The sequence below is a fragment of the Oncorhynchus clarkii genome, chromosome 9, assembly GCF_045791955.1.
Source record: "Oncorhynchus clarkii lewisi isolate Uvic-CL-2024 chromosome 9, UVic_Ocla_1.0, whole genome shotgun sequence".
NCBI lineage: Eukaryota > Metazoa > Chordata > Actinopteri > Salmoniformes > Salmonidae > Oncorhynchus > Oncorhynchus clarkii.
Genome location: NC_092155.1, coordinates 81,416,279 through 81,431,670, shown reverse-complemented (window position 1 = coordinate 81,431,670; position 15,392 = coordinate 81,416,279). Strand labels below are relative to the sequence as shown.

At 44.9% G+C, this 15,392-nt stretch overlaps 1 protein-coding gene across 1 annotated transcript in view; it reads left to right on the top strand.

The window, feature by feature from the left end:
• LOC139417639 (ladinin) overlaps positions 1 to 15,392 on the top strand; it is a 65,737-nt gene that overhangs the window by 28,850 nt on the left and 21,495 nt on the right. The window contains exon 8 of the mRNA XM_071166846.1: positions 14,035 to 14,080. Within this exon, the coding sequence (XP_071022947.1) occupies positions 14,035 to 14,080 (46 nt within the window). The remainder of the gene's footprint in view (positions 1 to 14,034; positions 14,081 to 15,392) is intronic.

Genomic DNA, 15,392 nt, shown 5'->3' with positions numbered 1-15,392 from the left:
CTGGTGTCGGTCTCTCCCCATTCTTCTCTCCTTTCGCCTGGTGTCGGTCTCTCCCCATTCTTCTCTCCTTTCGCCTGGTGTCGGTCTCTCCCCATTCTTCTCTCCTTTCGCCTGGTGTCGGTCTCTCCCCATTCTTCTCTCCTTTCGCCTGGTGTCGGTCTCTCCCCATTCTTCTCTCCTTTCGCCTGGTGTCGGTCTCTCCCCATTCTTCTCTCCTTTCGCCTGGTGTCGGTCTCTCCCCATTCTTCTCTCCTTTCGCCTGGTGTCGGTCTCTCCCCATTCTTCTCTCCTTTCGCCTGGTGTCGGTCTCTCCCCATTCTTCTCTCCTTTCGCCTGGTGTCGGTCTCTCCCCATTCTTCTCTCCTTTCGCCTGGTGTCGGTCTCTCCCCATTCTTCTCTCCTTTCGCCTGGTCGGTCGCCTGGTGTCGGTCTCCCCATTCTTCTCTCCTTTCGCCTGGTGTCGGTCTCTCCCCATTCTTCTCTCCTTTCGCCTGGTGTCGGTCTCTCCCCATTCTTCTCTCCTTTCGCCTGGTGTCGGTCTCTCCCCATTCTTCTCTCCTTTCGCCTGGTGTCGGTCTCTCCCCATTCTTCTCTCCTTTCGCCTGGTGTCGGTCTCTCCCCATTCTTCTCTCCTTTCGCCTGGTGTCGGTCTCTCCCCATTCTTCTCTCCTTTCGCCTGGTGTCGGTCTCTCCCCATTCTTCTCTCCTTTCGCCTGGTGTCGGTCTCTCCCCATTCTTCTCTCCTTTCGCCTGGTGTCGGTCTCTCCCCATTCTTCTCTCCTTTCGCCTGGTGTCGGTCTCTCCCCATTCTTCTCTCCTTTCGCCTGGTGTCGGTCTCTCCCCATTCTTCTCTCCTTTCGCCTGGTGTCGGTCTCTCCCCATTCTTCTCTCCTTTCGCCTGGTGTCGGTCTCTCCCCATTCTTCTCTCCTTTCGCTTGGTGTCGGTCTCTCCCCATTCTTCTCTCCTTTCGCTTGGTGTCGGTCTCTCCCCATTCTTCTCTCCTTTCGCCTGGTGTCGGTCTCTCCCCATTCTTCTCTCCTTTCGCCTGGTGTCGGTCTCTCCCCATTCTTCTCTCCTTTCGCCTGGTGTCGGTCTCTCCCCATTCTTCTCTCCTTTCGCCTGGTGTCGGTCTCTCCCCATTCTTCTCTCCTTTCGCCTGGTGTCGGTCTCTCCCCATTCTTCTCTCCTTTCGCCTGGTGTCGGTCTCTCCCCATTCTTCTCTCCTTTCGCTTGGTGTCGGTCTCTCCCCATTCTTCTCTCCTTTCGCTTGGTGTCGGTCTCTCCCCATTCTTCTCTCCTTTCGCCTGGTGTCGGTCGGTCTCTCCCCATTCTTCTCTCCTTTCGCCTGGTGTCGGTCTCTCCCCATTCTTCTCTCCTTTCGCCTGGTGTCGGTCTCTCCCCATTCTTCTCTCCTTTCGCCTGGTGTCGGTCTCTCCCCATTCTTCTCTCCTTTCGCCTGGTGTCGGTCTCTCCCCATTCTTCTCTCCTTTCTCTCTTGCGTTGTGCCACCGTGCTCCTTTTATTTGGCCTCCACAGCACTTTATTCTAATTACCTCCACTTAGAGCTGTCAGTGTCGGGGTCCCCAGCTCCCGTATTCCCAGCAGAGGCAGCCAACATCGCCTCACATACCTCCCCTCTATTACTATCCCCCGGGGTAGACCTCCTGGGATACCACAATATATTTATTCAATATATATATTCAGAGCTATATCCCTGTAATGCTTAGAGAAGGTCTCATGTCAAGTGTTATTGAAGTGTTGTAGTTGCAGGTTCACCTGCCTCATCTAAAGTGCTGACAGTCACCAAGTGCTGACAGTCAGTTTCTAAATAATATGTGTAAAATTCTTGATAGTGTATGTGATGTAAACAGAGAGGTCTACTTTCTTGGGGACCTGGATATTGACAGGTTTTTATTGTCTGTCCACTCAACAGGAAACTTCTCACTATAACCAGTGCCTGTAGTCTGGTTCAGGTTATTAACTTCTTATGGCTGCAGGGGCTGTATTGAGTAGCTTGGATGAAAGGTGCCCAGAGTAAACGGCTTGCTCCTCAGCTCCTCAGTCTCTCCTCAGTTGCTAATATATGCATATTATTATTAGTATTGGATAGGAAACACTCTGAAGTTCCTAAAACTGTTTGAATGATGTCTGTGAGTATAACAGAACTCATATGGCAGGCAAAAACCTGAGAAAAAATCCAAACAGGAAGTGGGAAATCTGAGGTTAGTAGTTTTTGAACTCAGCCCCTATCGAATACACAGTGGGTATATTGGTTTTGTTGCACTTCCAAAGGCTTCCACTAGATGTCAACCGTCTTTAGAACGTTGTTTGATGCTTCTACTATGAAGGGGGGCTGAATGAGAGGGGAATGAGTCAGAGGTCTGCCAGCAGCTTCAAGCGCATTCACATGAGAGGTAACTCTCGCTCCATTGCTTTTCTACATACAATGAAATTCTCCGGTTGGAACATTATAGAACATTTATGATAACATCCTAAAGATTGATTCTATACATAGTTTGATATGTTTCTACGACCAGTAATATAACTTTTTTGAATTTTTGTCCGACCTTTCCGCTGGAAGTTGCACGCGCGTTTCGATTTACCAAACAAAAGGAGGTGTATGGACATAAATGATGAACTTTATCGAACAAATCAAAAATGTATTGTGGGACGCGGATTCCTGGGAGTGCATTCTGATGAAGATCATCAAAGGTAAGTTAATATTTATAATTCTATTTCTGACTAATGTTGACTGCGCAACATGGCGGATATTTATTTTGGCTGACACAGCGGTTGCATTAAGGAGAAGTTTATCTAAAGTTCCATGCATAACACTTGAATTTTCATCAACATTTATAATGAGTATTTCTGTGAATTTGATGTGGACCTCTGCAAAATCACTGCCTGTTTTGGGACAACTGAACATAACACGCCAATGTAAAATGAGATTTATGGATATAAATATGCACTTTATCGAACAAAACATACATGTATTGTGTAACATGAAGCCTTATGAGTGTCATCTGATGAAGATCATCAAAGGTTAGTGATTAATTTGATTTATATTTGTGCTTTTTGTGACACCTCTCTTTGGTTGGAAAAACTGCTGTGTTTTTCTGTGACTTGGTGGTGACCTAACATAATCGTTTGTGTAGCTTTCGCTGTAAAGCATTTTTTAAATCAGACACTGTGGCTGGATTACCGATAATTTTGTCTTTAAAATGGTGCCTAATACTTGTATGTTTGAGTATTTTGATTTAGGAGATTTCTGTTGATTTGTATTTGGCACCCTGCAATTTCATTGGCTGTTGGAGAGATATTCCGCTAGGAACAAGGCTGCAGGGCCATATGGAGTACCAGGATGCGCTGACCAACTGGCAAGTGTCTTCCCTGATATTTTCAACCAGTTCCTGGGCTGTTCCCAGACAAGTTAAAGAAGCAATAAAACTGGCAATAAAGCAATAAAACCTTCTTTAAACTAGTTGAGTATCTGGAGCATCAGACTTTCTGGGTTCGATTACAGGTTCAAAATGGCCAGAAACAAAGCATTTTCTTCTGAAACTCCTCAATCTATTCTTGTACTGAGAAATGAAGGCAATTCCTTGTGAGAAATTGCCAAAACTGAAGATCTCGTACAATGCTGTGTACTACTCCCTTCACAGAACCAGAATAGAAAGAGAAGTGGGAGGCCCCGGTGCACAACTAAGCAAGAGGACAGACGCCTCACAAGTCCTCAACTGGCAGCTGCACCTTCAAAACACCAGTCTCAACATCAACAGTGAAGAGGCGACTCTGGGATACTGGCCTTCTAGGCAGAGTTCCTCTGTCCAGTGTCTGTGTTATTTTTCCCATCTTAATATTTAATATTTTTTGGGCCAGTATGAGTTTTTTTTTATTTTTTTAGCAGAGCTAGTTTGCTCTGTTCTGTGCTGTCTAGAAGGCCAGGAATCTGGAGTCGCCTCTTCATTGTTGACATTGAGACTGGTGTTTTTTCTTTAATATTGTCCATTGAAGTGCTGCAAAGAAAGACCTAGTTGACCTAATGGCGCCAAAGGAGATGGCTGAAGTTTTATGATCAAGTAACCAATTGTGCTATTGTGTATGTTTTTTCACGTTATTTGTAACTTATTTTGTACATAATGTTTCTGCCACCGTGTCTTATGACCGAAAAGAGCTTCTAAATATCAGGACAGCGATTACTCACCCCGTACCGGAGGAATACTTTTTCTTCAACGAGTCTTAGAAGGAAGGGAATGATTTACTTCAGACACCCGACAAGGCCTTCATCCCCATCATTCGCAGCAGAAAGACGGGGACGAAGGTCCTGGTGCCTTGTAAGAATCCGACGCTGAGACGGTAAGCTACCTTTAATCAAATCAAATCCAATCAAATCAAATGTATTTATATAGCCCTTCGTACATCAGCTGATATCTCAAAGTGCTGTACAGAAACCCAGCCTAAAACCCCAAACAGCAAGCAATGCAGGTGTAGAAGCACGGTGGCTAGGAAAAACTCCCTAGAAAGGCCAAATCCTAGGAAGAAACCTAGAGAGGAACCAGGCTATGTGGGGTGGCCAGTCCTCTTCTGGCTGTGCCGGGTGGAGATTATAACAGAACATGGCCAAGATGTTCAAATGTTCATAAATGACCAGCATGGTCGAATAATAATAAGGCAGAACAGTTGAAACTGGAGCAGCAGCACGGTCAGGTGGACTGGGGACAGCAAGGAGTCATCATGTCAGGTAGTCCTGGGGCATGGTCCTAGGGCTCAGGTCCTCCGAGAGAGAGAAAGAAAGAGAGAAGGAGAGAATTAGAGAACGCACACTTAGATTCACACAGGACACCGAATAGGACAGGAGAAGTGCTCCAGATATAACAAACTGACCCTAGCCCCCCAACACATAAACTACTGCAGCATAAATACTGGAGGTTGAGACAGGAGGGGTCAGGAGACACTGTGGCCCCATCCGAGGACACCCCCGGACAGGGCCAAACAGGAAGGATATAACCCCACCCACTTTGCCAAACACACAGCCCCCACACCACTAGAGGGGTATCTTCAACCACCAACTTACCATCCTGAGACAAGGCTGAGTATAGCCCACAAAGACCTCCGCCACGGCACAACCCAAGGGGGGGGGGGGGGGCGCCAACCCAGACAGGATGACCACATCAGTGAATCAACCCACTCAGGTGACGCACCCCCTCCAGGGACGGCATGAGAGAGCCTCAGTAAGCCAGTGACTCAGACCCTGTAATAGGGCTAGAGGCAGAGAATCCCAGTGGAAAGAGGGGAACCGTCCAGGCAGAGACAGCAAGGGCGGTTCGTTGCTCCAGAGCCTTTCCGTTCACCTTCCCACTCCTGGGCCAGACTACACTCAATCATATGACCCACTGAAGAGATGAGTCTTCAGTAAAGACTTAAAGGTTGAGACCGAGTTTGCGTCTCTGACATGGGTAGGCAGACCGTTCCATAAAAATGGAGCTCTATAGGAGAAAGCCCTGCCTCCAGCTGTTTGCTTAGAAATTCTAGGGACAATTAGGAGGCCTGTGTCTTGTGACCGTAGTGTACGTGTAGGTATGTACGGCAGGACCAAATCGGAAAGATAGGTAGGAGCAAGCCCATGTAATGCTTTGTAGGTTAGCAGTAAAACCTTGAAATCAGCCCTTGCTTTGACAGGAAGCCAGTGTAGAGAGGCTAGCACTGGAGTAATATGATCCAATTTTTTGGTTCTAGTCAGGATTCTAGCAGCCGTATTTAGCACTAACTGAAGTTTATTTAGTGCTTTATCCGGGTAGCCAGAAAGTAGAGCATTGCAGTAGTCTAACCTAGAAGTGACAAAAGCATGGATTATTTTTCTGCATCATTTTTGGACAGAAAGTTTCTGATTTTTGCAATGTTACGTAGATGGAAAAAAGCTGTCCTTGAAATGGTCTTGATATGTTCTTCAAAAGAGAGATCAGGGTCCAGAGTAACGCCGAGGTCCTTCACAGTTTTATTTGAGACGACTGTACAACCGTTAAGATTAATTGTCAGATTCAACAGAAGATCTCTTTGTTTCTTGGGACCTAGAACAAGCATCTCTGTTTTGTCTGAGTTTAAAAGTAGAACGTTTGCTGGCATCCACTTCCTTATGTCTGAAACACATGCTTCTAGCAAGGGCAATTTTGGGGCTTCACCATGTTTCATTGAAATGTACAGCTGTGTGTCATCCGCATAGCAGTGAAAGTTAACATTATGTTTTCGAATAACATCCCCAAGAGGTAAAATATATAGTGAAAACAATAGTGGTCCTAAAACGGAACCTTGAGGAACACCGAAATTTACAGTTGATTTGTCAGAGGACAAACCATTCACAGAGACAAACTGATATCTTTCCGACAGATAAGATCTAAACCAGGCCAGAACTTGTCCGTGTAGACCAATTTGGGTTTCCAATCTCTCCAAAATAATGTGGTGATCGATGGTATCAAAAGCAGCACTAAGGTCTAGGAGCACGAGGACAGATGCAGAGCCTCGGTCCGATGCCATTAAAATGTAATTTACCACCTTCACAAGTGCCGTCTCAGTGCTATGATGGGGTCTAAAACCAGACTGAAGCATTTCGTATACATTGTTTGTCTTCAGGAAGGCAGTGAGTTGCTGGGCAACAGCCTTTTCTAAAATTTTTGAGAGGAATGGAAGATTCGATATAGGCCGATAGTTTTTTATATTTTCTGGGTCAAGGTTTGGCTTTTTCAAGAGAGGCTTTATTACTGCCACTTTTAGTGAGTTTGGTACACATCCGGTGGATAGAGAGCCGTTTATTATATTCAACATAGGAGGGCCAAGCACAGGAAGCAGCTCTTTCAGTAGTTTAGTTGGAATATGGTCCAGTATGCAGCTTGAAGGTTTAGAGGCCATGATTATTTTCATCATTGTGTCAAGAGATATAGTACTAAAACACTTGAGCGTCTCTCTTGATCCTAGGTCCTGGCAGAGTTGTGCAGACTCAGGACAACTGAGCTTTGAAGGAATACGCAGATTTAAAGAGGAGTCCGTAATTTGCTTTCTAATAATCATAATCTTTTCCTCAAAGAAGTTCATGAATTTATCACTGCTAAAGTGAAAGTCATCCTCTCTTGGGGAATGCTGCTTTTTAGTTATCTATGCGACAGTATCAAAAAGGAATTTCGGATTGTTCTTATTTTCCTCAATTAAGTTAGAAAAATAGGATGATCGAGCAGCAGTAAGGGCTCTTCGGTACTGCACAGTACTGTCTTTCCAAGCTAGTCGGAAGACTTCCAGTTTGGTGTGGCGCCATTTCCGTTCCAATTTCGGGTATTTTCTGTGTACCAGGGAGCTAGTTTCTTATGAGAAATGTTTCTAGTTTTTAGGGGTGCAACTGCATCTAGGGTATTGCGCAAGGTTAAATTGAGTTTCTCAGTTAGGTGGTTAACTGATTTTTGTCCTCTGGCGTCCTTGGGTAGACAGAGGGAATCTGGAAGGACATCAAGGAATCTTTGTGTTGTCTGTGAATTTATAGCACGACTTTTGATGTTCCTTGGTTGGGGTCTGAGCAGATTATTTGTTGCAATTGCAAACGTAATAAAATGGTGGTCCGATAGTCCAGGATTATGAGGAAAAACATTAAGATCCACAACATTTATTCCATGGGACAAAACTAGGTCCAGCGTATGACTGTGACAGTGAGTGGGTCCAGAGACATGTTGGACAAAACCCACTGAGTCGATGAAAGCCTTTTGGAGTGGGTCTGTGGACTTTTCCATGTGAATATTAAAGTCACCAAAGATTAGAATATTATCTGCTATGACTACAAGGTCCGATAGGAATTCAGGGAACTCAGTGAGGAACGCTGTATATGGCCCAGGAGGCCTGTAAACAGTAGCTATAAAAAGTGATTGAGTAGGCTGCATAGATTTCATGACTAGAAGCTCAAAAGACGAAAACGTCATTTTTTTTTTTGTAAATTGAAATTTGCTATCGTAAATGTTAGCAACACCTCCGCCTTTGCGGGATGCACGGGGGATATGGTCACTAGTGTAGCCAGGAGGTGAGGCCTCATTTAACACAGTAAATTCATCAGGCTTAAGCCATGTTTCAGTCAGGCCAATCACATCAAGATTATGATCAGTGATTAGTTCATTGACTATAATTGCCTTTGAAGTAAGGGATCTAACATTAAGTAGCCCTATTTTGAGATGTGAGGTATCATGATCTCTTTCAATAATGACAGGAATGGAGGTGGTCTTTATCCTAGTGAGATTGCTAAGGCGAACACCGCCATGTTTAGTTTTGCCCAACCTAGTTCGAGGCACAGACACGGTCTCAATGGTGATAGCTGAGCTGACTACACTGACTGTGCTAGTGGCAGACTCCACAATGCTGGCAGGCTGGCTAACAGCCTGCTGCCTGGCCTGCACCCTATTTCATTGTGGAGCTAGAGGAGTTAGAGCCCTGTCCATGTTGGTAGATCCTCCAGCTAGGATGGAGTCCGTCACTCCTCAGGAGGTCAGGCTTGGTCCTGTTTGTGGGTGAGTCCCAGAAAGAGGGCCAATTATCTACAAATTCTATCTTTTGGGAGGGGCAGAAAACAGTTTTCAACCAGCGATTGAGTTGTGAGACTCTGCTGTAGAGCTCATCACTCCCCCTAACTGGGAGGGGGCCTGAGACAATTACTCGATGCCGACACATCTTTCTAGCTGATTTACACGCAGAAGCTATGTTGCTCTTGGTGATCTCTGACTGTTTCATCCTAACATCATTGGTGCCGACGTGGATAACAATATCTCTATACTCTCTACACTCGCCAGTTTTAGCTTTAGCCAGCACCATCTTCAGATTAGCCTTAACGTCGGTAGCCCTGCCCCCTGGTGATCGCTGGATGATTCGTTTTAAGTCTAATACTGCGGGTAATGGAGTCGCCAATGACTAGTTTTCAATTTGTCAGAGCTAATGGTGGGAAGCTTCGGCGTCTCAGACCCCGTAACGGGAGGAGTAGAGACCAGAGAAGACTCGGCCTCTGACTCCGACCCGCTGCTTAATGGGGAAAACCGGTTGAAAGTTTCTGTCGGCTGAATGAGCGACACCGGTTGAGCGTTCCTACAGCATTTCCTTCCAGAAACCGTGAGAAAGTTGTCCGGCTGCGGGGACTGTGCCAGGGGATTTATACTGCTATCTGTACTTACTGGTGGCACAGACGCTGTTTCATCCTTTCCTACACGGAAATTACCCTTGCCTAACGATTGCGTCTGAAGCTGGGATTGTAGCACAGCTATCCTCACCGTAAGGCGAGTACAGCGACTGCAATTAGAAGGCATCATGTTAATGTTACTACTTAGCTTCGGCTGTTGGAGGTCCTGACGAATCGTGTCCAGATAAAGTGTCTGGAGTGAAAAAGTTGAGGAAAAAAATAATTAAAAAGTAAAAACCGTAAAGTTGTCAGGTAGCAAAACAGGTTGGCAACAAAACGCACAGAAACTCGAAAACAAGTCTGCAAGGACCATCGGTCCTATTAGCCAATGTACAATCAATCGATAATAAAATAGACAAACTACGATTACTACCAACGGGACATTAAAAACTGTAATATCTTATGTTTCACCGAGTCGTGGCTGAACGACGACAACCCAGCAGCAGGACCGCTACCTCCACCTTTGTGCAAGGAGGAGCAGGAGGGGAGCACTGCCAGAGCCCTGCAAAATGACCTCCAGCACGCCACAAATGTGCATGTGTCTGCACAAACGGTCAGAAACAGACTCCATGAGGATGGTATGAGGACCCGACGTCCACAGGTGGGGGTTGTGCTTACAGCCCAACACCGTGCAGGACGTTTGGCATTTGCTAGAGAACACCAAGATTGGCAAGTTCGCCACTGGCGCCCTGTGCTCTTCACAGATAAAAGCAGGTTCACACTGAGCATGTGACAGATGTGACAGAGTCTTGAGACGCCGTGGAGAACGTTCTGCTGCCTGCACCATCCTCCAGCATGACTGGTTTGGCGGTGGGTCAGTCATGGTGTGGGGTGGCATTTCTTTGGGGGGCCGCACAGCCCTCCATGTGCTCGCCGGAGGTAGCCTGACTGCAATTAGGTACCGAGATGAGATCCTCAAACCCCTTGTGAAACCATATGCTGGTGCGGTTGGCCCTGGGTTCCTCCTAATGCAAGACAGTGCTAGACCTCATGTGGCTGGAGTGTGTCAGCAGTTGCTGCAAGAGGAAGGCATTGATTCTATGGACTGGCCCGCCCGTTCCCCAGACCTGAATCCGCACATCTGGGACATCATGTCTCACTCCATCCACCAGCGCCACGTTGCACCACAGACTGTCCAGGAGTTGGCGGATGCTTTAGTCCAGGTCTGGGAGAAGATCCCTCAGGAGACCATCCGCCACCTCATCAGGAGCATGCCCAGGCGTTGTAGGGAGGTCATACAGGCACGTGGAGGCCACACACACCACTGAGCCTCATTTTGACTTGTTTTAAGGACATTATATCAAAGTTGGATCAGCCTGTAGTGTGACTTCCATGGGTTGATAAATTTGATTGCCATTGATAATTTTTGTGTGATTTTGTTGTCTGCACATTCTACTATGTAAAGAAAAAAGTATTTAATAAGAATATTTCATTCATTCAGATCTAGGATGTGTTATTTTAGTGTTCCCTTTATTTTTTTGAGCAGTGTATATTTGTAAACAACAGCTGGTGCATGAAATCTAAGGAAGTCTTGAGTTTTTGCTCACCTGAGGTTGAGTATCTCTTGATAAGCTGTAGACCACAATATTTACCGAGAGAGTTTTCATCTGTATTTTTCGTAGCTGTCTATATACCACCACAAACCGATGCTAGCTCTAAGACCGCACTCAATGAGCTGTATACGGCCATAAGCAAACAGGAAAGCGCTCATCCAGAGGCAGCACTCCTAGTGGCCAGGGAGTTGACCTTGTTTGGGATAGGGGGCATTATTTTGATGTCCGGATGAAAAGCGTGCACTGTGATGCAGTGCCTTAGACCGCTGCACCACTTGGGAGCCCATAGGCGGCGCTCGTTGTGGCCTGGGACTTTAATGTAGGGAAACTCGTTTTTACCTAATTTCTACTAGCATGTTAAATGTGCAACCAGATGGAAAAAAATTCTAGACCACTTTTACTCAACATACAGAGATGCGTACAAATCTCTCCATCGCCCTCCATTTGGCAAATCTGACTAATTATTTTCTTCTGATTCCTGCTTACGAACAAAATCTAAAGCCGGAAGCACCAGTGACTCGGTCGACAAGAAAGTGGTCAGATGAAGCAGATACTAAGCTACAGAACTGTTTTGCTAGCACAGACTGGAATATGTTCCAGGATTCTTCCGATGGCATTGAGGAGTACAACACAGGCTTCATCAATAAGTGCATCAATGATGTCGTCCCCACAGTGACCACGAATACATACCCCAACCAGAAGCCATGGATTATAGGCAACATCTGCACTGAGCTAAAGGGTGGAGCTGCTGCTTTCTACTGGACTCTAACCCGGAAGCTTACAAGAAATCCTGCTATGTCCTTCGACGAACCATCAAACAGGCAAAGCATTAATACAGGACTAAGATTGATACTACACCGGTTCCAACGCTCGTCAGATGTGGCAGGGCTTGCAAACTATTACAGACTACAGGCTGCTTTTTGTTCTATGTTGCTCTGTCTGTATGCTACGTCTTGCTTGTCCTATGTTGCTCTGTCTGTATGCTATGTCTTGCTTGTCCTATGTTGCTCTGCATGTGCTCACTGCTCAATGATTGTCTATATTGTAATTGTTTTTAATAACCTGCCCAGGGACTGCGGTTAAAATTAGCCGGCTGGCTAAAACCGACACTTTAGACCCACTCCTATTTGCATACCGCCCCAACAGATCCACAGATGATCCAATCTCTATTGCACTCAATACTGCCCTTTCCAAAAGGAACACCTATGTGACAATGCTATTCATTGGCTACAGCTCAGCGTTCAACACCATAGTGCCCTCAAAGCTCATCACTAAGCTAAGGATCCTCTCGACTAAACACCTCTGCAACTGGATCCTGGATCTCCTGATGGGCCGCCCGTAGGTGGTAAGGGTAGTTAACAAAACATCCACCACGCTGATCCTCAACAAGGGGGCCCTTCAGGGGTGCGTGCTCAGTCCCCTCCTGTACTCCCTGTTCACTCATGACTGCATGGCCAGACACGACTCCAACACCATCATCAAGTTTAACAATGACACAACAGCGGGTGGCCTGATCACCAACAACGATGAGACAGCATGTAGGGAGGAGGTCAGAGACCTGGCCGTGTGGTGCCAGGACAACAACCTCTTCCTCAACGTAATCAAGACTAAGGAGATGATTGTGGACTACAGGAAAAGGAGGACCGAACACGCCCCCATTCTCATCGACTGGGCTGCAGTGGAGCAGGTTGAGAGCTTCAAGTCCCTTGGTGTCCACATCACCAACAAACTATCTTGTTTCAAACACACTACTAAGACAGTCATGAAGAGGGCACGACAAAGCCTATTCCTAGTCATAGACTGTCCTCTCTGCTATCGCACGACAAGCGGTACCGGAGCTCCGAGTCTAGGTCCAAAAGGCTTCTTAACAGCTTCTTCCCCCAAGCCATAAGACTCCTGAACAACTAATCAAAGGGCTACCCAGACCCACCTTTTTCACTGCTGCTACTCTCTAAGCATAGTCACTTTAACTCTAGCTACATGTAAATATTAGCTCAATGACTTCGACTAACCAGTGCCCCCGCACATTGACTCTGTACCGGTACCCCCTGTATATACAGTTGAAGTCGGAAGTTTACATGCACTTTAGCCAAATACGTTTAAACTCAGTTTTTCACAATTCCTGACATTTAATCCAAGTAAAAATCCCCTGTCTTAGGTCAGTTAGGATCACCACTTTATTTTAAGAATGTGAAATGTCAGAATAATAATAATAAGTACTTAACACTTTTTTTTTTTCTTAAAACTTCTCAACTTTGTTGGTTAAGGGCTTGTAACAATGTTACGGCAAAATGCTTCTCCCCTATTTGACCTAGATACTGTAGTTGGTGTGTATTGATATGTAGTCTATGTGTGTCGTTTTTACGTTGATGTAGTTCTGTCCTTGAGCTGTTCTTGTCTATTAGTGTTCTATATTATGTCATGTTCCATGTTATGGATGACCAGATCAGGTCTTGATAATATGTGCTGATACAGGTTCAGGAGTAATGCTGGAAAAGGTACTTTCTTACGATGAAACTGCAATGATGAGATAGATGTTCTTCTTTGCTTTTATGTTTTATAATCGCTCTGTGTTGGATCTTGCCTAGCCATCTTGTCTCAAGAGGACCGCAATGGAAATAAGTCCCAGAATTTGTGTGTTATCCTCAATGATTGTACTCATGTGCATGTGTCTTTTTCAAGTTCTATGTGTGCTTGTTTTTAAAATGGTCGAATTAATAAACCAAACCAGATATTGATGAAAAACAGGCCCTACCCTGCGCTAAACCAATGTATAATCTCGGGTTCTGGTCGGGTAGCAGAGCTCTAACATACTGACTGTGATCCTTGCTACATCATGGCTGTTATGTTTGATGATCAATTATCTTTTGTTTTATCCAACTTCGTCTTTCAATCTCTCTCTCCTCGCTATCTCTCTCCCTCTCCTTTCAATCTCTCTATCTCTTTCCACTCAATCTCTCTCTATCGCTCTCCTCTCAATCTCTATCTCTCTCTCTCTCCTCTCAATCTCTCTCTCTCCTCTCAATCTCTCTCTCCTCTCAATCTCTCTCTCCTCTAAATCTCTCTCTCCTCTTAATCTCTCCTCTATCCTTTCAATCTCTCCTCTATCCTTTCAATCTCTATCTCCATCTCTCCTCTCCATCTCTCCTCTCCATCTCTCTCCTCAATCTCTATCTCTCTCCTCTCTCTCTTCTCTCAATCTCTCTCCTATCTCCCTATCTCTCGCCTCTCTATCCTCTCAATCTCTCTCTCACCTCTCAATCTCTCTCTGTGTCTCTCTCTCTCAGTGCCAGCGTCCGGATGGCCTCCAAGACGTTTGAACCCAGTAGCTCGGTGAGTTAAAGTTTGGGTTAAAGGTCAGGGGTTTATGATATAACAATTATGATTTTTCTATCGCTTTGGTTTATGTGGTGTTTTTTTTTTAACTATTCGTACAAAACGCCTACCTGGTAACACCTGAAATGTCTCATATTGTGCACTAATTTTGTTTGAATTAAAAAATATATATTTAACCTTTATTTAACTAGGCAAAACATGCCTAGTTTTTTGTTGCCTTGAAAACATATTTCACCACATAACCATTAATCCAAAATATACATTTACTGTGAAATACCATTAGACATTGATTTAATCACCAAAACATCATAATAATCTTCTCAATTTAGTTATTTTAACAACCAGTTAATCCAATAGCAAAATAATCTAACATTTCAAAATTGTCCTTTGAATGTAAAATGGTACAGCACTGCAAATTACAGAATATATTAAAATATATGCAACTTGTGTGTTTTATATCATACAATTTCATCCAGAAAGCTTTTGGACATCAGAGCGATGTTGAGGGAATCCTATTTACTCTGAAAAATACACTCATATGATTGGTAAGACTTACAAAACCTTGCAGAAAGCCTATCCAACTGATCATCTCGTATAAAAAAATATGAAGTACTGGAATCAAGACTTAAAAATAACTGATATTGGCACAAGATGGCGGGAGTTTTGGAACATAACTAATGAAATGACAGTTATTAAAACTGTAAACTTAATCCAGTATAAACTAATTATACAAGAGACAAAATTCACAAATTCGACAGCACAGCAGAAGAGTCATGTCTTAAATGTAAATAAAAAAAGGACTCAACAGTTCATGCCTTCTGGGAGTGCTATAATGTCCAAAAGTATGACATTGTCTGTCAGAAGTTTTAGAATGTAAATGTACCTTTAATCCGTGCGGTGAGATACCCAATGGGGTGGACTAGGGCTGTTACAGTGACCGTATTACTGCCAGTCATGATGGCAGTCAAATCCCATGTGACTGTTTAGTCACTGTAATTAGGCTTCTCCAAGCTCTGATGCTGCTGATGGTCATTAGTAGGCTACCAAACCTGCTTACTGCCTGGTCCTCAGCACTCGGTTGTCCCACTGAGATGCCTTAGACCGGAGGATGAGCAGATATTGTTTTTCTACCTTTACTACCTGGGGGCATCAGGAAGTCCAGGATCTAGTTGCAGAGTGAGGGGTTTAGTCCCAGGGTCTTCAGCTTAGTGATGTGCTTTGAGGGCACTATGGTGTTGAATGCTGAGTTGTAGTCAATGAATAGCATTCTCACATAGGTGTTCCTTTTGTCCAGGTGAGAAAGGGCAGT